Genomic DNA, 27521 nt, shown 5'->3' on the forward strand with positions numbered 1-27521 from the left:
CTTAAAATGCAAAGGCATGCTCCTTTTCTCAGAATACAGGCTAGCGAGCTTTCTGGGTTTGTGTTTAGTGAACAAAGCGTGAATTCCAGACTTGTGGACTGTGTGGTCTCTACTATGGCTACTCCATTTCTGCCACGGAAGTGGGAGGCAGCCTTAGACAGAACATAATCAAAGAGGAGCCAAGGTGGCCTGCAGGGCCCTAGCACTGACCCAGTGTCAGGTGTCACCCTGAAGAAGTCAGTGTCCTGTTTGCAGGGGCCGAATCAGGGTCTAGCAGTAAATCACGATCAATATTTTGACCTGGATATTTTAAATTTAGCTACATCTCTGGTTAAGGAAGATTCCATTGGGGATAACATCAAGAACTTAAGTATTAGTTACTGAGGATTTAATTTAAAATTAATAAATGATGTCCATACAGTTTAATATCCAATTTAATTTTTTAAAAACTTAATGAAAATATAACAGAATCAAAACATTTAAAATAAGTACACTCACTACTACCCACTCCAGCAATTTATTTAAGTCATACCAACTATAGAATATGAAAAATAAATTCAGAAGAGTAATTACTTTAAAATACACTACTTCCACTTTCAATATGTTACATTTATGTATATATTCTATAGTGGAAGCAGAAATTCTCTCTAAAAACATTATCTTCTTAAAATCTTGAGGTGCATATTAGAGCCACAGGCAATATCTGACATATAAAATTGCAGAACAGGCCTTTCGAATTTGGCATTTCACTGGTACAGTACAATGACCAAGGTGTAGGACTGTACAATGCCTAGACATTCGAGTAAGAACCATCATTCCCTTCGATGTAGAATGACTGGTGCATATTCTACAAGGGCAGTGAGTTAGGAATTCTGCTGGGCATATGTCCTGACATAATTTCCAAATGTACAACAACACAAACAACTTTGTTAAGGCCATGTTTTATTTGCTGATTAATGGACAAAAGGCAATGTAATTTATTTTCAAGTATTTTCTTGAAAGTCTGTGCTCATAAAAATCATGAAAAGTTGGAAACAGACTGTTAAATCACTGAAACTTTAAATATATCTTACACAATCTCGTTTGTACAAAAATACAAGTTAAATATAAACATAAAGCAGTCATGGTAATTTATGCAAATCTGTTTGATGTGATCTGCAGTTATATATAAAAGTTTCTTGGTTCTGTGACTTGTGAAAAGGTCAACACAGACCGAGTTACTATCTCTAAGCAAAGGGCACTAAAAAGCTTGCTTTAGCATTAATCTTGTACATGGTTACACGTGTTTCCTAATTTGAGATCATCTAAACGTTGTGGGAAAAATAAAAGGGCAGTATGTCCATAAACCAACAAATAATCTGGCTGTAGTATATCATAAACACAAACGCACGCATCTGTACACTGAACATGTTCTCACATACACACAAGCACACACATAGTGCACGTATGTGTACACATACCGCACAAACACCCAGGCCTAGTGAGGGGCCACATCCTGCTCGATATTCAGCTGCGCGTTTTTTCTGACTTCATCAAATGAATAGCTTTTTGTCACCTTTCCATTCTTGAAAACCGTATGGAGAAGATCCTGCAGAATGTAAATTATCATTAAAAAGACCATTAAATATCTGAATTGTGCTTTGACCAATTTACCTAAGAGGTCAAACACAGAGCTGCTGAGAGCGGCCACTGACACAGTGGATTATGATAAACATTCTCAGGCCAGTTTCCTCAAAGGCAGCAAAACACCAGATGCCCCGCATACCTTTGTACCTCGGAAGAGACATTTGCTCAGAAAAGCTACCACTGTCCCTGCTAAATTCTTCCTCAATGCTGCTTAGAGCAGTCAATCTAGACGTTCAATAAATTTGTTAGCCATTAAATTTTGGCCTTAAAAAAAGGATAAAATCCAAAAACCAAAGCCAAGACAGAAACATAGAAAAATAGAAACTTTTTGTTCTTATTTATGGTGACCGAGACACAAAGATTGTAACTGCAAAGTCAGGATAAACATCAACAGAGATGAGGACTGAATTAGTTTCTATATAAAAATCCACTGAAACTGAACTTTCTTCCTTACAGTACACATGACATTCACTGCCATCTAATGTGCTCTAAATTGCACCTATACGCAGCACTTTCTTTTGTGAGTTTCAATATAAACCACCAGGGAGTGCTGGTGTTTAAAAGCCTCCACGACCACAGAGGTCACCACCATCATACTGACTGGACAGATGCTCGGGTACTTCTCAAATTCTGTGCTTCCTCTGACTTAGTCTCAACTGGCTTTGCTTCACTTGAGATGACCCAATTCAGCAGAACCCTGGTAGCTCCAGTTGTTATGTGAAATCTACTCAAAGAATTGCTGGTGGGCTACATAAAAAGATTTAATTCTAAAAACCTCATTTACAAGTTCACATCATTTTCATATAAAGATGGATTATTTTATTAATTCCAGCCTCAAACCTTAAAAGACAAGGAAATAAACTGTCGTGGGCAGTCATATCTGCACAGTGTCCTCACAGCACCAGCTGGGCGCTCGCGTCTGAAGAACATAAACACGCAAACTGCAGCCCCCTCCATCTAGTGGCTCGGAGATCGGCAATCTTTCCACACTGAGCACACTAACGTGTACACTAACGTGCACACTAATGTGTACTTACGCTGAAGACCATAGACCACGCGCTATACGTTCTTTCCAGTCTGGTTACTAGATCAGAAAACTCAGTGACGGCTCTTCCTTGCTAGTTAGATAATATGAATCAGTCCACTCTCCTTTTATGTTACTAAGACAATTTGCTTTTCTTTTTTAAGCTCATAATCCCATGAGAATTGAAAAAGACCAGAGAAAACCACCTGAAATGGTTATTAAAGTTCTAAAGAAACAATTCCTTTCAAACAGGTTTCGAACTAGTCCATTTTAAAGTTATATTTTACTTTAACACAGTCATGTGAAGTCAAAGAACAACATTTAAAAAGTCCTATTTGCTATGCTGCTTTAAAAACCATTCACCGACAGCTAACAGTAGGATTATGACCCAATATAAAAAAGTCTGTAAAAGCTATCAACGTCTATCACGTTGGCCACTATGTGAAAAAATTATTTCAATGTCACAAAACTGTGAAAGTATAACACAAAAACTCCTCTTTCCCTTTGAAAAGGCAGTCCACTACCATTAAAAACTCTAGTCAACAGGTACTCACATGGCCATATTCCTCAAGGTCTCCTTTTCCTTCTTCAAGCGTGACGAAGTTCCCTGCTGGTGTCCTGTGTAAAGATAATCGGCCCTTTTTCGACCTTTTGTTGGGGTCAGCAACTGGGTCCTTAAAGACATTAACCTGAAATCGAAATCGAGAGAAATGATGAACCATCATCTAAACGTCTCTAAAAACACGTATCCCTTTCGCTGCCAGAGCTCTCACCTGCAGGCTGGTGGGATCCCTGGCTAGAACTGGTTTTTATTTTATTTACCTATAGTACCACAAGTATAACATCATTCCACAACTGACCCATTAACTAGCCTGTTTTCCTTCAAAATAGTCATGGTATAGAAACCCAAATCGTGACTATCTTTTACAGAAGGATCTGGAGAAATTTACCATGTGGCCCTTATATTACAGATAATAAACACATCTTTATACACTGTATAGAGAACTAGAGTATTTAAGATAAAGACACGCTGTGCCACAACCTTTCCCTTTTGTTACTTCCTTTACTGCAGTTAAAAGGCAGGAGATACAATCAAGGGGGGAGGGGATGCTGGCCTGACCCTCGCACGAAGAGGCAGCAGCTGGAGAACCTGCTGGGCATGGTGGCACACGCCTGTAGGCCCAGCCCTTAGGAGCACAGACAGACAACTGCTCCAGATTCGCATCTCGTCAGGGCCACACTGCAGGACCCTGACTCAGAACAGTGACAACAATGAAAGACTTCTGGACTGAGGACAGTGTAATGTAATAGATACACAGACAGATCCAGAGAGGAGGGAGGCAGAGCACTAACGGACGGGAGAGCAACAGAGAAGACAGCTCTGGGTTCTCCAAAGAAAGGTAGAGGGCGGTACACAGGCTTTCTTAAGGGTTTTCACCTATTTATATTTTCTTTCAAAAATTTATTTTAAATTTTAATTCATACTACATACCAACAACAGCCCCCCGACTCCTTGCTACCTACCTACCCCACCCACTCCTCAGAGAAGGTGAGGCTTCTCATGGGGAGTCAACAAAGCCTGGCATATCAAGTTGAGGCAGGACCAAGCCTCCACTCCCCCCCCCCCACCCCCGTATCAAGGTCTCCCACCACACCAAGCTACAGAGCTGTCACCCACAACCAAGGGCCTAGTTCTGTCCCATGCCGGCTCCCCAGCTGTCAGTCCAGAGTTCATGAGCTCCCACTAGCTCGGGTCAGCTGTCTCTATGGGTATCCCAGCTATACTATGGTTACTGAACGATTCCAGTGTTACAATCAGAAGCTCAAACCCCACCCTGATAATAGGATCTTGACAGTGATTGACAGAAGAAAAGCGGAAGGACGCACCCCAAGGCCGTTGGTGACAACGTAGCTGCACTTGAAGGAGCAGTTCAAGAGGTCTCTTGTTAACTTCTGTAGCAAAGCTCCGCCAGAACCAAAGGAGACGTTTTCAATACTCCACTTTTTTTGTTTCATTCCCTCTACGATCTAGAAGATAAAAAACAAGCAAACGAATGATCTGGAAGACAACGAAGTTACCTTCCAAGGGCGACACTGTGAGACCCCCACAGTTGTCTGTACCAGTCAGTACTTAAGAGAAGCCTTGGCAGGTAACAGCACACACTCACTTCTTAAAGATCCACGCGGGTTGCAGTGGATGTGTGGAAGGAGGGTTCACTTGCAGATTTTCAGTGTATAGTAGTCAATGCAGTCAGGCTGAGAGTGAAGGAGCAAGAAAACTGGCTATATGTATACCTAAGGCTTCCTGAGCCCTCCCAGCCACCCCAAAGCTACTGCCCAATGCCGGCCGGCAACAAAAGCTGCAACGCTTGCCCCAGATGGCTAGACTCTAGGGGTTTCCACCCATCACAATACATCAGGGTGCACGGCGTTAGTACATGTAACAGTTACTGTATGTAAGGCACAGGTCAATGGTTATGGATAGGAGCCCATAATATCCGCTTGTACCAACAATGACACTGCTGACTCACTTCAACTGCCTCGTGCGCCAGTGCATACACAAAATTATGCATGACACTTTAGATGTTATGATTTATGACTGGGTCACTGCAAAGGAATGATTATCTACAAGCCGGCTGGAGAGACAGCATGGCACACAGTTCTTCCAAGGGATGCAAGATTTAAAACTGCAGTGAAGCCGTGGTATCAGCGCATTTGTGTTTCTCTGCGTGGGGCTTATTTATCAACCATGTACCTCTAATTTACAAACAAATCCAATCACTTTCATAATGAAACAGGAAGTGAAATTTATTAACCATTTTCTGAATTTCATGAAAAGCCATGTTCTGTTTAAAAGTCCAATTTAAAAAGAATTTTCAAAGTGATTAAGGCAGAGGCCAGTTATGGCTTTAAAACGAATCATTTACATGTTCTCCCTGCACACTAAGTCTCAAATCGATCTTTGGATTTTCAACACTGTAAAAAGAAACAAACCCCAAACACCATCATGTGTTAATAATCCAACCCTGAGAAATGCAATCATTTTAAAACCCAAAATTCTACCCATCTCTTTGTGTGTGTCTGTATTTATTCTTTTCTTTTTAAACCAAAGTATGCTTTTCAATGGGAAGAATTGAGGTAAAGACCACAGCTTACTTCAAAGCGATTCCTTTAGGTTTTATACAAATCTTGGTTTGTGCCTGAGAAAGGCATGGAGATTCTTGTGCTCACACATGAGGACCAGGGGAACCAGGAATTAAACATACAGGATTGTCTCTTCAAACAGAGATACAGAACCTGGCCGGGACCAAGGCTTGCCAACCTACAGAACCTGTTTTTGTGGAAGATGTCACATGTAGTTCATCTATAGACCCCATCTTTCTGGAAGATGTCACAGGTTCTTTATAAAGAGTATCTTAAGCTTTATTATACACACAGGATTGAGTTTTCTATCATCAGAAAAAAATTTCTCCAAATTGTGCTGTGCTTAAATACACCTAAAATAAAGTGCTTGGGGCCAGAGTGTTGAAGTCTGAGTCAGCGCTGGCTACTTCGCTGTGTTTCCTGCCCCCGTGGTGGTCACCTCCCAGGACAGTTTCACACCACGGCTGCCAGCTCCGTGTTCTCCCTCTGCAACACGCCAAAGTCGCTCACAAACAACCCGAAGGGAAAATCAAGGTGGAAGTAAACAGACAAACTATCCTCTTGTGTTCTCCCTCTGCAACACGCCAGAGTCGCTCACAAACAACCCGAAGGGAAAATCAAGGTGGAAGTAAACAAACTATCCTCTTGCTGCATACTCTGTTTTCACATTTCATGCAGAGGTAGTTAAGTTAGCCGAGGAGCCCTTAGGATTTAATTATCTGTTACTATCACCAACATGAATTGTGCTCCAGTGAGCAAGTGCTTTTCACGTTTTATGTATTTATGTGGGTCAAAGAGTAATTTGTTCTTAACATTTACATCAATCAGTGTCTTCTAGCAAGCTTCTGATCAAAGTTGTAATTCACGGAAGAAACGTGAGAAATGCAGACAGAAGGGCTTCAAGACAAGGGTGTAGGGCAGCTGACAGGAAGGAAAAGCTGCCTGGCCTGTATGTAAGATTTTAAGAAAGGACAACTTGAGAATAAAAACTTTGGAAATCTGTTACACTGCAAGGAAATCCTCTTTTTGTTAGATGAAGTAGTCCCCCACTGCCAAAGTTAGGAACACTAATTAACATATACAGAGGAAACTATTAAGAATAATTCCTTTTCCTATCTCTAAAACCACATGACTAACTTCCAACATGAAAAATCAAGTACTGTCCTCTGGGTATGATGGGTTTCACATATGTCCCCAAACTGCTTTGCTTTGAGAACCAGTGTAAGATATTCTCCCTGTACCCAAGTGTCCAAAGAACGACTTGTCACCTATGGTCAGCTTCAGCTGCCAGTCTGACACAGGTCTAGAGACACAGGGAGAGAAAGGCAGCAGAGTGTGGGGTCTGGAACCATTAGCCCCCCACCCTGATCTAGATAATCCTTCACTGAGACTCTGTTCCCAAGTGACCCCAGACTGTGTCATGGTGACAACTCTCATACATATTCTGGGCTCATCAAATAAAAAGGCTTTATTCTGTTTCTCTTCAGAATCACAACAGAAGGTGGCTACTGAGGCCTGGAGAAGTATGTGTTGGTTGCCATTTCTGTATTTTAAGCTACTATTATTTCTAGACACCAAAGGTTTTTACCATCTTAAATATTAAAAATAAGTTCACAATTGCATTTAAATTTGAATGGGCAACTTATGAATCCAAATAGCTGTGTCAAGATCATTCAAGTGGAGCACACCTACCTCTTGCAAGGTGTTGATATCCACGCCGTCTCCCTGAATGACTCTCAGGTACGGGGGCAGCAGCTTGTAGCCCTTTGAGTTCTCAGTGACAGGAAACTTCTTACCTAAAATATCTAAGACCTGCATGAAAAAACAGAACACAAGTAACTAAGAGAGGGAGGGAGGCTTCCCAAGCTAGGAATTATTTTTCTTTATTACACAATTTTGAGAATATAAAAGTTCAATGACTTAAACAATCTTAAACCACATATAAACCTTTATAAAATTTGGTTGCAATGACTTTTAACCACATTAGAAAAAGGTGTGAGCTTTCCTATTTTGTCAATTTGTATCATTAAATTAGCGCAACACAGGTTTTTCTTCACATCTTTCAAATTATACAGATTCAAGCAAGAAAATCTGTAATATTGAAACAACATATATATATATTAAGGAAGCATGTAAGGTATAGCACAACAAACCCCTAGTTATGCCTCTGATTTGGACTCTCTCTGCTTGTGGCCAATGGTTGTTTGGTTTACATTTGTCTGATGCTGAGCCACAGAACTGAGAACAAGACGGACACAAAGCGCATACAATGTGCAGTTTGTCCACAGCTCTTCGCTCTAGGAAAGCTGGCCTGCGTGATATGTGAGCTACTCCAAGCCATGGCTGCCATTCAGCATTTTATCACAGCGCAAACCCTTAAACAAAGATCTGAAGTTGATCAGGAAAACTTGGTCAGGGCTGGAGAAGACCTATCGGCTACACCCCTTCCACACAATCCCTGCCTTTCTTGACATAAACTGCTAATAAGAGATCCTAATGAAAGTTCCACATAATGGCTTTCTTATTATAACCACCACGATGGAAATAAAAAAGCTGTTTAGTTGTCCAAAGTGAAACACTTCAGGCTAAGACATTGAGACTAGCTGTTTACAGAATTAAAAAAGGCTTCATTAATCTATGCTCCCACTTCCTACGAGAGAGAGAGAGACCTTGGGGGGGTCATTTTCTCCTTACAACAGAGATGGTCAGAGCCAGCAGTGGTTTTTTTTTTTTTTTTTTTGGTGAGATTAAAGGAAACTTTCTGGAGTCAAGCACCAACAGGAGTTCTCTGTAGAAGAATGGACACTTTGTAAGACAGGCGAATCAAGCCCTGGACACTAACAGGCAGCTCTGCTCAGAGACAGTCCTAGTTCTAGTTGAGCAGCTCTGAATTATTTGTGTTCTTCATTACCACGAACAGACGCCTTCTGTACTAACAACAGGCTGTAACAACAATTTCTAATATAATAAACCACAAATAATCCACAAAGACGTTGATTAAAGCACAAGCCAGATTAAGATTAATTCTGAGGGCACACAAGGAAGTATTCACTGGCCCTCAATCATCTACTTGACGATATGTAAATAAACTAACTTGTAGGTGGAGACTTTGTCGTTTCCCGGATGCCCAGAGCTGAATAATCACACAGAAACTATATTAATCACAACACTGCTTGGTCAACGGTTTATGCGTATTCCTAGCTAGCGCTTACATCTTAAATCAACCCATTTCTTTATTCTATGTATCACCACAAGGTTGTGGCTTACCAGGTAAAGTTCTGGCATCTGTCTCCTTCAGCAGCTACACAGCATCTCAACTCCACCTACCCTTTCCACATCTCGGTTCGGATTTCCTACCTGGCTTTACTCTGTTAAGCCATTGGCCGAAACAGCTTTATTCATCAGCCAATAAAAGCAACACATTTACAGAACGGCATCCCACACCACTAATCTCTACCTCCTTTCACTGCAATAACATGTGACCTTGGGCAAATCTACTGCTGTCTGTCTGAATTACAGCTCAGTGAAGCAGCCGGTGCACAGGCATCTCAACAACGCACATCACGACTCACCTTCAGTACAGTGTCCAGCGGGTTCCCGGAATCAGGTCTGATGATGAGTGGCGCCTCTGTACTTCTCGATACTATCAAATGTCTGAGGTCTTCACCCCATATTTTCTCACAAGCGTTATAAATGTCATAGCTGTCGCTGACCACAGACACAGGCACTGATGAGAACTGTGTCACTATGTGTTCAAAAGCATCTTTCTCATGGTCTTTCCCCCACGCTGTTATGGTACTAGAAAACAAGTGAAAAATGCAGGTTAACTCAGGCAGACATGAGACCGATTCTGAGGCGTCATTAACCACTGTCTTCAGTGTACCAGCCCATCAGTGTCACAGAGAAGGGGTTCAGTTAATAAGTGTACGTCGGAAGGCAAATGCAGGATCTGCACTAAACCACCCCTGCCCAGTTTGCTTCCAGCACTACAAGTTAACAATACTCATCTTAGTAGTTACTGTCACTTAGCTCTCGGATCAACAGTTAACCAATTATAAACTGGTTTGTTTCAGCCTCCTTCAACCTAATCAGAGTCAGCGAGCATACACAGCCTCCCACCTTCATGGCAGGATACTGGAAAGGGTGAATACATACTCCCATTTTCCCAGCAGTGTAAGTACTGGGTTCTTTTTGAAAATGCCTAATTAATAGTAAGTTACAGCTGAATAAATAATCACAGCACTTGGGAAATGGAGGCAGTGTAAGTTCAAAGCCAGCTTGGACTGCATGAGGTGCTGTTAAAAATCAAACAAGCCAGCATGGTGTGCAACCTTCATCCACCTTCTCAATCTACTTGTCACACATATCTATTTTAGTCTTTACTCCCCTAAAGCATGTATACATGTTATCATAATGTTTGGCAGATAGTAAAATATGAAAAAGTACTAGTCAAAAATGCTCAATCAAATTTGATTATTTCCTTAAGAAGTCAAGATCTCACATATTGTCTCTATAAAAGCTTTTCTGATCCTGTCAATGGATATGAACCTTCCTCGTTTGAGACTACTGTGAACACCTTAATTGTGCCTCTTTAAATAAAAGTTCTTAGCAGAGCAGACAGTTCTTCGTGACTATTTTTTCTTGAGGGGTCAGCTGTGCACCGTTCTGTCCTTGCTGATCCGACAGTGACGAGTTAATGTGCACTCAGCTTACTCTACACTGAAACACACAGGACTTTAGGCATTCTCCAATGACTGTATTAAATGAGGTTAAGAACCAGAAGCAAAGTTTGACATATACTTACTACACATTGTTCACTTTCTTTTCTTCTTTTTGTGTTTTGAGACACAGTTTCTCTTTGTAACAGCCCCAGCTGTCCTGGAATTCCCCTCCCACTGTAGACCAGGTTGGCCTTGAACTCAGAGATCCACCTGCCTCTGCCTCCCAAGTGCTGGGATTAGAGGCATGCACCACCACTGCCAGGTTACACTGTTTACCTTTAATAAGGGGAACTCTAGAACCAGAGGGTTATAATTTCCTAGTGTTCCTTGAGATAACGCTAAGAGTAAGAAAGTAAACACAAGAGAATCGTGACACCTTCCTCCCCATTAAAATGGCTTACTTATCCAGAATTGAAAACACTGGTCCAGATGACAATCTCCTGGGCAAAGGTAGGGGAGATCACACAGAAAAGTGGGGAAAGAAATCAGTACTTTACAGTGTTTCCAGATTTCAGCTAATAAAGAACATTGTATCTGCATATACAATGTAGCAAATATAAAAACCATTCCTTAAATGCGCTTCAATCTGTTTACTAGAGTGGTTCAAAATCCCAGCCCTGCCTGATCCTCTCTCTATAAAAGTGAGTACTCATTTTGTTCTGTTTATTCCATGGAAGTATATTTAGCGTCTGGCTCTGTTGTCAAATCAGGTGTTGCTGAGTCACACATAACAAATTCAAACCAAACATTAGAAAGCAATTAGTTTACAGGACCAGAGATAGGACCAGGGGCCTTGTGCATGCAAGGCAAGTGTTCAAACATTCAACACGAGAACAGACTCAATTTTACCTGTGCTCTGCCGCTGGAACAGAATAGCCCGGCACAGGATCTTTTGTTCCGTAGTATTTTTTAATCAGAGCGATTCCTGCCACTGTATCTGTTCCTTTGAAGTTGACTAAATGAGCAGAAGCCCCTATGCCAGCAGTCTGAAGATCAACCACAAACGAAAATTCAAAACAGGAGCTAACACCCATCAGTCTCATCCCACTTCCCACCGCAATTTCTCTACCCCATGCTCGTGCTCTACACAGTGTTCACTGCGCCTGTCTGTCTCCCTCACCTAATGTGTGAAGAACCGGATCATGTATTTAGAGGTATGTTCTATATACTGAGACCCTCCACCTAATGTGTGAAGAACTGGATCATGTACTTAGAGGTATGTTCTGTGTACTGAGACCCTCCGCCTAATGTGTGAAGAACCGGATCATGTATTTAGAGGTATGTTCTGTGTACTGAGACCCTCCACCTAATGTGTGAAGAACTGGATCATGTACTTAGAGGTATGTTCTGTGTACTGAGACCCTCCGCCTAATGTGTGAAGAACCGGATCATGTATTTAGAGGTATGTTCTGTGTACTGAGACGACACACAGCAGTTAGTTATCTGTTGACTAAGCCTCCGGAGTTGTAAGAAATGGCCTACTAAAAGCAAGTTCATCCCCAGTGACATTCTGAGAAGCTGGCAGTGGCCTCTCAGTTTGGTTTGGATGAGAATGCTCCCTACACATAGGCTCAGATATCTGAACACCTGGTCGCCAGCGGGTGGTGCTGTTTTGCGAGGCTTCAAGAGCTGAAAGCCCCGTGACACTTCCAGTTTTCTCACTCTGCTTCACGCTTGTATGCGAAACTGTGAGCTCTCAGGTCCGGGTTCCTCCTGTTGCACCTCTGCCTCCCCACCATGAGCTCTCATCAACTTTCTGACATCTACTGCTTCTGGTAATGATGTTTTCTCGCAGCAACAGGAGTAGCTAATACAGTACTGACAACTCACACTGAATTCCCTGAGACCCGTTTTGGTTTCTTACCTCTTGTGAAGAGACTCCTCTGTAACCAAAATCATGTAACTTGTATTCCAGACCATCTAAGTTACCAGAAGTTTCTAACAAGTATTTGGCCAGTATTTTCTTCTGCTCTCTTGAATTTGTGGCCACTGTAATTGGATACCAGGACTGAACGAGAATAGTCTGTAACAACAAAATTAACCACATTATTAATATAAAATACTGGGTTCCTTCTGGGGAAATCACGGCTTACTTCTGGCCTTAGGAAGCCATCAGCTCCCAAGAAAAGCACCGTCGCTGCAGATGCAGCTACTGCTCGACTGCTATAGCAGCAGAGAGAAGTGAGCACTCTAAGCCTCAAGTAACTCCAAAGAAAAGTTTTGATTCAAATTGCAATTTGCCATGGACGGGCAGATTAACACTCAACGCCGAGCAAGGTCACACCGTCCTAAGTTCCTCAGCGTATTCTTGATTCCTTGACTTGGGTGGGCCAGCACCTGATGGGCCCGTGACTGACGTAGAGTCTAGGAAGCACCCATTTAATAAAGCAGTCAGGTCTCAGTCCTGTAAACTGACTCGGTCCTAGCAGTGCTGTGACGTTAGAGACCCATGCCTGACACCCCTAGTCTTTACAAAGCCCGTCAGAAGGAAGCCACGGCAAGCGTTCATGTGGGACGTGTTAGAACTGCTAGAGCTCCTCTGCAGTCTCACTTCTTTCTGGGCTGCCGGAAAACTCCAAATTCAGGCTGCTGCATACCCCTGGAATCACACTAGTTATTTGTCTTGAACTTACTATTTTATTCTAGGATGATAAATTTCCATTTATTTTCTAAGCCTGATAGTATATTACCAGAAACAGCTTCCAATCTACTGTAGAAAAAGCTAAGACAGCATTACAAAACTAGTAGTGGTATCTGAGCTGGACCAAAAAGGGAGTTCATTTCTGATATAAATTTTATAAACTTACCAAACAGAAGCTAAGTGATTAGTAAATGAAACCGATGGAAAGAGATTACTGGATCTCAGACAAACAACTCATCTAAAAGGCAAACTTCTGTGGCTTTAGGTTCCTGTGGCTGAATCAATATGGTGCTCAAAGCGCCTCTCCTCATTGGAAGCTCTAGTCCTCATCCCTTGACTCTGGACTATTCTGTGATCAATCGTGTCTCTTTGGCTCTCTCTCTTTTACCAAAACACAGTAGCAGTCAGATTATGGGACTTCCTATTTCAGGACTCATTACTCACCTTGGGGACACCCACCTAGTCACTGATGGACCACTTAGTCGTAAACTAAAAGTGACCAATGTGCTTCCTGCTTGAGGCTTTGAAGAGAAAATGCTGTCTGAATGTACTAACTGACAGACAGTGTGGTTAAGAACCATCTGCTACAAGGAGGAGGATATAGCTCAGCCAACAAGTGCGTGTTTAGCTCGTACAAGGCCCTGTGCCCTGGGTTCCATCTCCGGCACCACCAAAACAAAACCCTCCACACCCTTTACCGTTGTGCTTTTACATTATCATTCCAATATCAAAATCTGCCAATCCAAAACTAAGATTTGTTGTCATTTACTTCAAGTTCACAGACAGTACAGACCAATTAAAATTTACATTTTAGCCGACTGTACCTTCTTTCCTGGGCCTGTTTTAAGCCTCCTCTTAGTTGATCGCACTCAAAAGTCTAACAGCATTTTAAATTCTGTCGCCTTAGTAAAAGGTTTTCAAACATATTCTTGAGTCTTATTTTTCCAAAATCTTACTTTATGCAGTGTAATAATAAATTATTTTCGTCACTACTGAAATGCTGACATTAGCCACGTAAACAGCACCCAGCGACTCGGTCCCTTCCTCCACAGATGACCAGTGCAGCTTCCACCAGGAAGCTTGAGATTACATCATCATCATCAAAATTACTGGCACTGTGACAACATGGAGCCAGAGATACACGTAAGGAAACCCAAAATACCTACTACATATGTGCCCTTCTTTTAGATTTAGAAATCAAACAGTAAGAACATAGAATGTTTGTTTTTAGATTAGAAGCTGAAAAATTCATTGAAAGATCAGTGAATGAACTGGAACAGAATGGCCACCAGAAGTCTGCATGGTTAAAACGGAACTTAGTTTGCTCTAAGCTAGTATACACGGAGACTGCCAATGGGTCAGCTGGCCTGGGGCAGCAGCTGTTTGGGAGGCCAAGGCAGGAGGACAGCTACTTCCAGACCTGTCTGGACAACTTGGTGAGACCTCGCCTCAAGAATTTTCTTGAAAAAAGGGCTGGAGGTGTAATTTAGTGGAAGGGTTGTCTAGTGTGCACTATGCCCTGGATTCTGGTCCCAGCAGTGCCAAAAGAAACAAAAGGAATTATAAGACCAATGTCAACAGAGCTCACTCACTTGATTTAGGGCTCTCATAAGATCATACTTCATCAGAAGGACAGTAAAAACACTGCGTTCAAATATCACTCACTGATGAGGAAGCTGAGACAGGAGTCAGTGCAGATTATACAGCCTTACCAGTGACAGCAAGCTTACAGGACCCAGTGGTCTTTATGCTCAATCACCACTTAAACAAGATTCCGAATAAAAGCCAAACCCACTCACCTCAATCCAGTTGGTGAGCCAGTAGCACTCAGGGTCTGTGTTCTCCACAGTGAACAGCACATTCCCTCTGGGGATGACAGAGCCCTCAGGAACAGCCTTTACTTCAATTGGGAGATGACCATCGTATTTCTGGCAGGAGGCAACAGCACCAATATTCACTCATTCAACAGTTGCCTGTTATGCCAGTGGTTTTTTTTTTTTTTTTTTTTTTTTTACATCTTATGGAAGCTAAATTTTTACCACTGCAGAAAGTATAGATGTCATTAAATCATTAGCAATAATCTAGTTAGTCAGAGTATCCTGCTTCTAAAGTGAGTCAGAATGAGTAACTCAGGCACCAATCCAGCTCCTCAGTTCATGCTGTTACTGCTACCAACACCTACCACTTTGATCAACACTGATCAAAACAGCATTTCCCTGACTTGTTCAGAAAGAGAGAAATTTCATTCTACCATACTGTCTTACAACTTGTTCCACACAGGTCATTTTCATACATGAAAAAGAAAGGAAGATTAAAGGCTAGTGTGCAAGAACACACAAAGAAAAGGAGATCACTAAAGAGGAATTTTAAGTAAGACTTATCTTTTTCCTGGCAAGTAGACATTTAAAGCCACGAAGCCCCCGACATTCAATGGCCAAGTCTAAGTCACTGCCCTGATAACCTCATGTGTTTGAACACTTGGTTCCCAGATGCTGGGACTGCTAGGGAATTTGGATGCTCAGTGCATGATAGTAGAGTGAAAAACAAGGCTGAACTCACTCAAGGAGCTGCACCACACTATTCTACTTGCTGAGAGGAGGATCCCAGAATTATGTTGTGATAAACTCACAGCATCTACTTTCAACTTGAGGAAGTTAGAAATAACCTATGAAACTGCCAAGTAACTCTATCCTTTAAAAATTATTAGTGTCTCTCCATTTTAAGGTATATTTTCCAGAAATGTATTAAATTACCTCTCAAAAAGTGAGTTAAATTCTAAGTCACTTACTAGCATATTGCTCAGGACCACTACAAACTCTGTTAGTTTATTTTAGATTCTGTCGCCTTAGTAAAAGTTTTCCAAACATATTCGTGGGTCTTAGTCTTTTCTAAAATCTTACTTTATGCAGTGTAACAAATTATTTTCATCAACGCTGAAATGCTGACGTTAGCTATGTAAACGGCACCCCGGTGACCTGCTGTTTTATTGCTGCTTGTTAGTGACTGACACTACAGAGGAAAAGCAAATGTTATCTAGTTTTTGTAAGAATATCTTAAAAAATAACTATTATATTCAGATCATCAACAAAAAGCTTTATAGTTGAATTTTCTATTCAAATTCCACAGCAAGAAATTTTGATTTAAACAAAAACCAAAGCAGGTAAGAAGTGAGAGCCATTTGTACCTCAAGAATGTAGTTCCATCCCCTCTCATTAAAGACGTCATCCTGGAAATGCTCTTTGTACACTTCTTTGGCCTCCTGGATTTTCTCTTTGGTCACTACCTTACCTGGAAGGACACACAGGTCTTGTTTACATTCTGTGACTTGCTGAGTCACCACAGCCATGCCGTCAGCCCTCTCACCCTTATGATAGGAAAGCAGAGAGGATGAACGAGATTCACCCGCCAAGAGCAGATTCAGAAAGGAAACCTGTACTTCCAAGAGCTCACCCTCACCATAATTGTTCATTATTTTACAAGCACAGGAGCAGCCAAATACAGCGGCTCACACTCATAAATCAAGGACTCGGGGAGCCAAAGCAGCCTGAATTACATGGTGAGGCTCTGTCTTCAAAAAGTAAAACAAGCAAGCAGCTAGAATAGAAAATCACTTGCACACCATCAAAACAAACAAAACCAAACGGCAGTGCTCTTTAGACAGTCCATCTCTTCTTCTCTGTAAAATGAGGATAAGGGGACAGAACCTAGTTACAGGACGATACACAGCTATTTAGAAAACACGGCCTAGAGCAGTTTTGTAAACTACTGATAAGGACATATAATTTAGTGGGGTAGTTTTATAAAAATTTGGCAACAGTAAAAACTTCTGAATCTACAAGAGCCACAAGTTAATTCAAAACCAAACAGGTAATGAATTCAAGGTTTTTTTTTTAATTTATTTTTGGCAGTGTTCACCTGTGTTGGATCATGCAACTTCATCCATCTGGGTCTGAACACACACATGTGCACCTTGCACTGTACACAGCATCACCATGTCAAGTCAACAAATGCTGTAAGTACTATAAAGTTATTTTTTTTAATCAGAAAATGTTTGTATATCTATTTTTATATACTTATATACTCAGAATTGTGCAAAAAATCCCTCAAGAAGGGATTGCCAATGGCAATGGTTTAAGAAGCCCTACTCTAACAGGCAATCGACACACACACACACACACACACACCCCTATAATAATTTACAAAGTTATAGAAATAAATATTCTCTACTTTTAGAAACCAGTATCAACTGCTGTATTTAAGACCCTGTGCACTCTCCTTCCATACAGCAGGACCTTTACACCTCGCTGGGTTTTCAGTAATGCAGCAAGCCTGCTCTATCTGACCTTAAAACAGCTATCATTTGCGTAAAATTAAGCTTAACCTATACTCAACTGAAATTGTTTTTGCTTTAAAAATTAAAAATTTTCAGAAGTATAAGGTCTTTGGAACTGGTTTCCTGCGTAGAAACTTCATTACAAAATATACTATAAGTGATCTCAGCAAACAGCCAATCCACCTCTGAAAATTACTGGGAGGATTTTCGTGTTTAAAACGCATTTTAAAATTAAACCCACTATTGTAAACAGTTTTGAAAAATAAAACTGTAAGATATATCTAAAGCAACAAAAAAATATTCTAGTTATATCTACCGTAATTCAAAATGATTTTCCAGATCAAAAACAAACCTCTTGCCCTGACTCAACGGCTCAGTCTATCAGTAAATGAGAATGGCTTCTGAACATTACCGCCCTAAACTTTCTTTGGAAAATCATCAGTTTCAGAAAACCTTTCTCTAACTTAAAACATCCAACGCAAACACCAAATTCTAAGTCTTAGTGCATTCACAGAAACAGGTCATAATTTTTATAAAAGGCAGCATAGTGGTAGTTCAACAATTATAAACACTTGGGAGGCCGGAGCAGAACTGCCATGATTTTGAGGACAGCCTGAGCAACTCCCTGTGTTTAAGGCCAGCCTAGGCTACAAAGTAAGGCCGTGTCTCAAACAAAAGAAAACAACTCCTAAAGTGGTGATCAAATATAATGAAATATCAAAATTAGGTTACTCGAAAAGTTACTTCAAAGAACAGAACATAATACAGAAAAAAATAGGAAGTCACATGAAAGCAGTGTTTTAAATGTACGAGGAAAAGCAATACCTTTTAAGTACTTATTAAGAATGTACTGCAACCCATAAAACACTGTTTCCTCGTATTTCACCTTCCTTACTTTGGAGTTTTCTATCTTCTTTTCACGGCATTCAAAGTAGGAATAAACTTTGCTTGTGTTGGGAGGGTATTGTTTATAGTGAGTAACCTACAGAAAGAAAGACACCTTCATTAGGAAACACTAAGAGATTAAAGCACAACAGACAAGTCTTCAGTTTATCTCCAATCAGACCGTTTCTTACTTGCTATTGATCAACCTACCCACCCTGGCCACACAGCACAAGAGACTATGATCCTGCTAATAATTCCTTATCTTACCATCAAAACAAAAGTGACCGAAGAGATTAGACCCAAGTATGTTCAAAGCCATAGGGTTGAGTGGATCTCACTTGATCTTGGGGTGCAGCCCTTTCCAGTCTGAGACACACACCTTATCGAACAAACCAAGGAAGCAGTTCAGGCAGGCTGTGTACGTACTTGTTTTTGCTTTGTGAAAGGTTTGAGACTGGTGGTACTTCAGATATGGGGTTCTAGAGTACGTGGCTGTATTTGTATTTTGGGGCTAGGACCTGTCTACCTGAGAGAAATACTTTCACCTTTTTTGTGTGTATGTGCATGCGTGCGTATGGAGGCCAGAGGTGGATTTCAGGTCTTTCTCCGTGTGTGTGTGTGTTTGTGTGGTCTGTGTGTATGTGCATGTATGCATATGGAGGCCAGAGGTGGATTTCAGTTCTGCCTTCGTCATATCCGTTTTATTTTTGAGACAGGATCTCTCATCAAACCTGGAGTGCACCAGTTTGGCTAGACCAGCTGGCCAGCAGGCCCCGGGGTCTTTGCAGCACGTACCAACATGGCTGCTTTTCACATCAGGCGCTATAGATCAAGCTCAGGTCCTCGGGCCTGTGCAGCAGGCACTTTACTGACTGGGCCATCTAGAATTCTGGCCCAGATTCTGACTGTGACCGGGTTTTGGAATTTTGCCCCTGTGACACCCACGCTCAAGAAGTCCTAATTTTGGATCAGGAATGCTCAGTCTATTCCACAGCTATCTAATGTGCCAAGTGTGGCCAGTCAACGTCTTCTCAGAAGCCGCTTCTTTAAGTAACTATGAGGGTGAGCTCGGCTGCCATGGTGTCTACAGAAACCTGGACGAAAGCACAGCAGCAGCAAGTGAAACAGCAAACAGAAAGCCCGTTTTAGGTGCTGGGATGGTTGACCTGAGATCAACCCTGGGACACACATGGTAGGCGAGGACAGATTCCTCCAGGTCACTCTCTGACCTCCACAGGAGCACCATGTACACGTCCCTACACAGATACAAAATGTAGTGAGACATTTAAAAACATAAGCGGAACCTCCTGTTTCGTTATTTCTCAAACTGCCTCCTGACTGAATAGTATGTTCCTACTAGATCTTACGTATGACTTTAAAAACATGAAATTTTTATGTTTTTAAATTCAGCCTGAGGAACGTTCAGCATCCACTAGAGCTTCAGTTTTACTGTAGTGTTTTTGTCACTCTAAGGCGATTGTACAAATAAGGCATTTATTTTAAAATTTACAAATTTATTTATAAATAAATGACTAGGAGTAGTGTGTGTCTGTACAGTGTTAAGAATAGAAAAACGTTCAAATGTAAGGTACAGGGTAAATGACAGCCATGGTGGCCAAGTGTCACAGGTGTCAGGGTCCACACCGTGTCTCCTCATTTCAAGTTTAGGAAAGCCAGTGTTTCTCTGGCTGTAGAATGTCAATCTCAGAGAACTTGGCTCTATCTACAGAATCTTTGTAGCTTAGCATTAGCATTCTAAAATAAATGCATGTCTACTGCCACTTCTGAATGACCATTCTCTGTATGCCGTTCCCAGCAAAGCAGGCTTGGAGCTCCCCTTCTGCAGCACACAGGCAAACGTGTGTGTGTGTAAACCTCTAGAGTAACGTAGGCTTTGAGGGCCTGAGTCCTGCAGAGGGCTGCAGCTTCTTGTTAGGCACAGATAAAAACAACAACAAAAACAAACCCTCTACAATAAAAGGCACAGGGCATCCTGAGCTAAACACAGACACCCTGGACTTTAAAGGTCGGAGCCCAGGGACTGACTCATCACTGTCAGTTTAAGGAAAGCCACAAAAAAAAAAAAAAAAAAGGGAGAAAGCTAATACAGAACCCACAGTAATTAAAGCTATTAATCCACCACAATGCAAAAAAAAAAAAAAAAAAAAAAAAAGAAAAAGAAAAAAAGCACCGAAGTTAGGTATATTTATAAATATTTCAGTAGTCACTGAGGTGGGAGAAAAGTAAAACTGCACACAGGACTGGATGACACAGTGCCAAGTCCCTAAATCCAGGGTCACAGCTGTTTCTCACAGCACCCACCTGACCCGAGTCAGTTCTGACCCACAGTTCACGTACTTCAGTGTCTTCTACCAGAACGGACAAGTCCGTAGGCTTTGGATGGGTCAGTGGATACACACTTGCTGCGTAAGCCTGAGGAGCACTGGACCCCCAGCACCCACCAAGTGCAGGCAGGTGTGGTGGCCCAACTGCAGCCCAGCACTGGGAGGTGCAGACAGGGTCCACAGAACACACCGGCTTGCTCGGACTAGCCAAGTCGTTGAGCTCTCTGTACAGGGGAGACCCAACCTCAATGTGCTATTCTGGAGAACAACTGAGGAAGATATCAGACATTAATATCTGGCCTACAGACAATACCTTACGAACAGAAAGCCCAGAAGCATGCAGACACACACACACACACACACACACACACACACACACACACACACACAAATATGTGACCTACAGACAATACCTTACGAACAGAAAGCCCAGAAGCATGCACACACACACACACATTAATATCTGGCCTACAGACAATACCTTACGAACGAACAGGAAGCCCAGAAGCACGCAAACGCAAACACACACACACACCCGAACACATACAAACACACCACAGGCATTTAACGATTGAAGCTTTTGTTTAGGATGTATTTCTAAAATGGTGCTTTAAAACCCACTTTTGCCTACATATACATAAAATACTACATACAGGAATGGTTCCTATGTTAAAAAAGATACAATTTAAAACATGAAGTCTCACAGGCTGCTGAATTAGAAATGAACCATATTCTACAATTTTAAGAGAAATTTTAAAATTATTTTAGAGAATACAGGTAAATAACTTAGACTGTCTATACAAATTCAAATCTGCAGGTAATTAACCATGGAAGAGAACACACCCAATATGTTGTTTGTGGACTAATACATCAGTGTTCAGATTTAGAATATACATAGTGGTCAAGGGCACTATTTTTTAATTAATTAATTTTTTCGAGACAAGGTTTCTCTGTAGCTTTTGTAGCCTGTCTGGAACTAGCTCTTGTAGATCAGGCTGACCTCAAACTCACAGAGATCCGCCTGCCTCTGCCTCCCAGCGCCTCCCAAGTGCTGGGATCAAAGGCTTGCACCACCACCGCCAGGCAAGGGTACTATTTTTAAACATTTTCTTAGTAAACGTTACTCTAAGAACACAGTCCACAGGCACGAACTCCAGCTTTACCAGTTTATTTTCTGCTCCAGTGGCCACTGGCCCTTCACATGGGCTATGACATAACTCCAGTCAACTGACTCACAGACACATAACCTGTTTGTGCCATGTGCCAGGCTTACTGCTTCAGATGGTGAGGGGAGGAGTAGAATAGGCTGATGTGGCCCCACTTCTTGTAGGGCTAACGAGAAAGTTAAGAGAAAACATACTCAGACAAGGCAATGCCAGATTAAGATGGACAGAAAGAAGTGGGCAAGTGTCTTTAAAAGGAACTGGGGAGATCTGGCTGGGCGGTGACATGTGAAAGAAGCCAAATGAAAAGACAGGAATCTGTTTGACACGAGGGACGGAACAGAATAATGGCCAATGTAGTTGGTCCTTGGACCTGGCAAGGCTGGAACAGGTAGAATCATACGTATACACAGGTGCTGAGAGGAGCGCTCCCTGTGTTAAGTGCAGTGGGAAGCCATCAGGTTTTAAGTTGGGGTAAATATAACCTGATTTGCATTTTTTTTTAATGCTGGGAACATCATCAAAACATCATCAACAAATAGTAAGTAGATGTTCTAACCCCGAGCTACAACTTCTAGGCCTTTCTCACAACCTTATGTGGAAGGGTGTGCCACATACACAAAATAATAAACAATCTGGCACAATAGGAACGTGCCAGGAAGGAAGAAGCTTCTGAACACAACTAAGCCAGATGAGCAGACAGACACCTACCTAGCACTTGTGGAGGTAAAGGAGAATTCGAATTGGATGCGGAAGAATGAGACATTACAGATGCCTCCTGGAGTCCGGCTTGAGCACCCTGGGTTATCAATGGCACCATTTAAGCCAGAGATAGTGAGTGGTGCACACCTGTGATCCCAGCATTTAGGCAAGGTAGAAAGACTGCCTTGGACCAAAGGCCAGCCTGGGCTACCTAGAGAATACCAGGCCAACCACAGGTACGTAGCAAACCCTATCTCAGCTCCTCCTCAAAGAAAGGGTTCCATTTACTGAATCAATGAAGACTGTGGGAGGAATGAGTAGGTAAAAGCAAGAGTTCAGTGTGCAGCGTCACTAGTAAGTTTCATATTCTCAGAATTAAGTGTATGAAAAGGAAGTTCTTGAATCCTGTTAATTTCTGCACTTTGATTTCTACTGCTAGAGAAAATGAAACACAATTCTTCACATTCCTAGACAACTGATCTCTGGACTGGCAGGGCCCTCCTTGGCGAAGAGAGCCCTGTGAGGTTCACAGGAGCCCAGGAACAGGCTTTAACAGAACTTCATCCCACTCGCCTTCCTGGAAAACAGAGAAGCTCAGGGGTTACGAGACTGGAGTTCAGTTCCCAGCACCCACATGGCGGTGCACAACTGTCTGTAACTCCAGTTCCCGGGGATCCAAAGGCACCTAGCACACATGTGGTAGAGACACGCATGGAGACAACATATCCACATACATGAAAAAGCTTACAGGCTTCTAAAATGATTAGGTGCTAGACAGTAACTTCCAGTGCCTGGAACAGAAAGACTCGCCCCATGTTTTACGAGAATGTTTGTCAAACAACTGATCGATACAGTCCACTTTCAAGGATCCGCCCTCGACCTACTATGACAGTGGGGCTGGGATGGAGGCATATTTAAGGTAAGCAGAATCCTCCTGCGGGAAATCAGGTATAATTTTCTCTAGATTAGGCTGGTCTGATGGCTTCCCAAGATCTTGCCACCCAAACTGGTATCACATTGCCAAAGGCAACTGGGACCTGCCTACTTTTCCAGTCACACGTGTCCAAGTGACACTATCTGTGATACCTACAGCACAAGAGGAGCCACTAGCCCCCATCATCCTGCCCTCTGCCTCACTACAGCAAAAAATTTAATCGGTTCTTCTGCTTTTCAGGAGTCGTTAAGGTGTGTGACGCTCTGGGAATTTGCTGCCACAGAAAATAACTTGTTGCTATTTAGCCCTGGAGCCTAAACTACTCCATCAATACTTGCAGGCGTTGGGTTCTCTTTCCACCACGTGGATGCCCAGCTAATGTAAGCCACCAGGCTTGGTAGCAAGCATCCTTCTTTATCTGTGGCTGCCAGCTGCACTGCTTGATTTCTATTGCTCAAATTTCCCCCACGATTTATAAAGCTTACTTGAAAACATACATACAAATGTCACTGTCTTCTTTGAGACGAGGTCTCATGTAGCCCAGGCTGGCCTCCCACCCCTTCTTTCTCAGTGCTAAGATCACAGAGCTATGTCACGATGACTGACACAAACATGTCTTTAAGGACACACCAGAAAAAGAATACAGAACCCCTCCTCCTTGACAAGCTCGGGGGCCATGGGTCCACGTTCCTGATCCATTAGTGCTCTCTCGGAAGCACTCGAGAGGTAAGTACAAAAGGTGGGGAGTCAGCGAGAGGGAAATACTGCAAGTTTCAGGCAGAACTCACTTCATCACAGGATGCTCACTCTCCAAACCTCTTCTGCAATAATGCTCGGCTTCCTGTGTTCCTCACCATCGAAGAACACAAGAACTGACTGCTTCATTGCTACAAGGAAGTCAAGCAGTTCTCTGAAGAGCCAGTAAAGATAACCCTTCTCCACCCGGGACTGTAAGATGCCGCTGCTGCCCGCCGTGCCTCCACTATGTGTTGATGTGTGATTGAAAAGTGCTGAGTTCTAGACAGCTGGCCGAGAAGGCCCCCGAGGGGGTAGCCAGGACCTGAACATCACTGAAGGACTACTTTTGTGTATCCCGTCTTTTCCAGACACAGCACAAATGACAATGTCTTCTGCTAATCTGCTGGAGATAAAATGTTGAAAAATGTTACAACTGTTCTCTACCGTAGGCGCTTACAAACAAAATATGTACAGTTTTGTGGAATTTCTGTGTGGGATAGAAGAAAGGCATCTTTTAACTGCTTCCTGGCTATTTGGAAACTGACCATCCCAGCAGTACGCTAAAAACGAAAAGGCATGCCTCCCTGACAGGAAAGCTCCGGATGCAACCTAACTACTGACTACATGGGCTCACATCCATCTTCCCGAGCTGGGTCAGTAAATGTCACTAAAGCTGGGTGGCTATTCGTGCCTTAAGCTACTCTGAAAATACAACGATTAAAGACGGAAAAGAGTGGCACCCGCCTGTGTTCTCCGCTCCTTACTGCACACGACGAAACACGAGATCACAGAAATGGAAGTGTGCTCCAAACCCTCCTCCTCCGGCCCCGAGTGTTCTGTGCTTTCCTAAAGACACCCTGAAAATGGATCCCACATGTTGCTATAAGCTTGGCCACCACCTTATCTACTTTGTGTGGCTTAGGAAATGATTTTCCTTTTAGTTTTAGAAAAAAATCTCTTCATCAACATCCAGCCACTCTCCTCTAAACAGTCGAGAATTTTTAAGAACTGACAAGAACTTGTGATCTCCAAATCAAAGAATTTTCATTACCTGTAATCTCAAGTATTTTTTGCTACCTATCTAAGATAAAAAGGCAAAAAGGGGGGGAATGCCCAATAAGAATGGGCAGAAATAAAAATTATACACAAATTGTAATCATGCAGATAAGCACGACTTGCTAGGAGGTTAGAAAGCTTTCAGATTTTTCATTAAGTAAAAGCAGCTCCAAAACACCACAAAAGCTGCTGCTAAGCAGGGTTGCATCACCGGTATTTTTGAGACACTATGTAGCTCTGGATGTTTATTCTTCACTGGGTAAGCAGGCTAACCTGGAACTCAAGAAGCCTGCTTCTTGAAGATATGCTCTCCCAAGCCTGGCCCTTTAAAAGTTCACACTTACTCTCTGTTTATACTTCCCGTTAGATTCAGTCATTTCATCCAGAACTAGTTAAAATACCTGAAAATTATTTTACAAAATCACGAGTGAGCCTATCCTAAAATCACTAAGGGTGCCCAAAGCACCTCCCCCAAACTAAGTCAAATAGAGTCTTCAGAGTCTTAAGTACCACAGTAGAAACGGGAACGATTTTTTCCACTGGAAGCCAGGCATGGTATAGCGCACGCCTTTAATCCCAGCACTCAGAAGGCAGAGGCAGGTGGATCTCTGAGTTCCAGGCCAGCCTGGTCTACAAAGTGAGTTCCAGGCCAGCCAGGGGCTTCACAGAGAAATCTGTCACAAAAAAACAAAATAAAATAAAAATTCCAATTGAAAGACCACCTGTTGATAAATCTTGTATCTATTTAAATAGATTACAAAGAAATAGACAAACTAGAATGTAAGTAAAATGGAACTCTGTAACATTCAGATTATAGGGTTAAAAAGTAAAAAGCGAAGAACCAAAACAAAGCCACAAGAGTACTATATCTAATCAGTGTACACTCAAAACCAACACGGTGCTTGAGTAAATACTAAACTTCAAAGCTAAAATTTATTTATAGTGGGGGTCCTAGTCTGATATTTTACCCTTAAGCGTTTTGGCTAACAAAATTTAGCTTAAGCTCACGTAATCGTAGGGTATTTCCTCCTTACTCCTCCCTTTACTAAGGTGCATTTCAAGTGGAAATATTGCAAGAGTCAATTCAAAAGGCACCATCAAGCATTGGGCCATTTCCCTCCCCCCACAAGTCCTCCAGGGTTAAAACTCCAGTTCCTCTACCTCCCGGTCTTTCACTTTCCTTTTCACAGAAATGCCGTAGTGACCCTGAAGAGCCAGAGTACACCGGCCTCTGCAACCAGGGACCGGGCGCGTGAACGATCCCTAGAGTTTGAAATGCAGCCCAGCGGAGTGGAAGGCTGAATCAGACGCGGTTCCCCGAGCCGGGTTTGTCCTCCACGCTGGGGGCCACCGGCTGGGTGCGGGGCTCGCCGCCAGGACCTCTCCCAGCGCTCCCCCGGGCAGGGACGTACCTGCCCGGCCCGGGGCTGTTACCTAACCAGCCCGATCGTCCGTCGGGAGGTCCCATCCAGTCCACCCTGCCGGGGCGCCCAGGCCGCCGGCAGCCGCAGCCGCAGCGTGCGCCCATCCCGCCGAGCCTCCGGCCGCGCCCCCGCCGCGGCGCAGGCCCCGCCTCCGGCCCGTGCCTCCATCCTCCAGCCACCGCGCTGCGGCGGCTCCTCCACCTGCCCCATCCCACCGCCCGAGACCCCGTCAGCCCCCCGGCCCCGAGGCCCACGCCGCAGCTCCACCTTGTACGAGTCGGTGGCCAGCAGGATGTTGAACTCGGCTTCTGCCGCAGCATTCATCTCGGGCCGGAGCGGAGGCGCCGAGCGCGCCACGAGCTGCCCGGCGCGGCTGAGAGCAAGGAGGAAAAAAAAAAATGGGCTTCGCTGCGCTCCGTTGCTTAAGTCACCGCTCGCTCGCCCGGGGGGAGGGGAGAGGGGGGCGGGAGAGCCGGGAACGGAGCGAGCGCGCGGGGAGGGGCCCGGAGGGCGGGCGGGACCGTGACGCGGCGGCGGCGGCGGCGGAGGCTCACGCGCTCCCCCAAGCCCAGCGCTCCCGCGGCTTCCCCGGCTGGGCTCCCGGGCCCCGCCCACCCCGGGGGACGAGGGGCGGGGCGCGGCCGCGCGTGCGCAGCGCGGGGGGCGGGGCCGTAGAGGACGTGAGGCACGCGCTCGGCCGCCGGGGCCCGCCCCCCAGGCCCGAGGTCGCGGGTCAGCCCGGCGCGTGACCTGGGACTCCAGGGGCGTGGCCTGCTGCGAGGGCG

General features: G+C 43.4%; 2 protein-coding genes across 2 annotated transcripts in view; one reads left to right on the plus strand and one right to left on the minus strand.

Annotated features, from left to right (window-relative positions):
• The window catches only part of Prkar2b (protein kinase cAMP-dependent type II regulatory subunit beta), a 710703-nt gene that overhangs the window by 77860 nt on the left and 605322 nt on the right, over positions 1 to 27521 (plus strand). The gene's annotated exons all lie outside the window — the stretch shown is intronic.
• Nampt (nicotinamide phosphoribosyltransferase) lies at positions 417 to 27214 on the minus strand. The gene is made up of 11 exons (XM_050122314.1): positions 27004 to 27214; positions 18315 to 18471; positions 16341 to 16444; positions 14956 to 15084; positions 12380 to 12538; positions 11365 to 11501; positions 9367 to 9592; positions 7487 to 7606; positions 4538 to 4678; positions 3205 to 3339; positions 417 to 1588 (listed from the first exon to the last, which is right to left on the minus strand). The coding sequence occupies exons 1-11, from the start codon at positions 27058 to 27060 to the stop codon at positions 1478 to 1480; spliced, it is 1476 nt and encodes a 491-aa protein (XP_049978271.1). The 5' UTR covers positions 27061 to 27214; the 3' UTR covers positions 417 to 1477.

This window comes from Alexandromys fortis, unplaced genomic scaffold (assembly GCF_014885135.2).
Source record: "Alexandromys fortis isolate MF-2015 unplaced genomic scaffold, M_Fortis_MF-2015_v1.1 scaffold_201, whole genome shotgun sequence".
NCBI lineage: Eukaryota > Metazoa > Chordata > Mammalia > Rodentia > Cricetidae > Alexandromys > Alexandromys fortis.

What these genes read in the sequence shown, in the direction of transcription:
- Nampt (XM_050122314.1), bottom strand. Translation starts at nt 27,060, where the DNA reads ATGAATGCTGCGGCAGAAGCCGAGTTCAACATCCTGCTGGCCACCGAC. An exon ending in GATGGAACTACATTCTTGAG is followed by an intron (nt 15,085 to 16,340) that starts GTACAAATGGCT and finishes GCCTCCTGCCAG; the next exon opens with AAATACGATGGTCATCTCCC. An exon ending in GTTCCAGCGGCAGAGCACAG is followed by an intron (nt 9,593 to 11,364) that starts GTAAAATTGAGT and finishes CTTGTTTTCTAG; the next exon opens with TACCATAACAGCGTGGGGGA.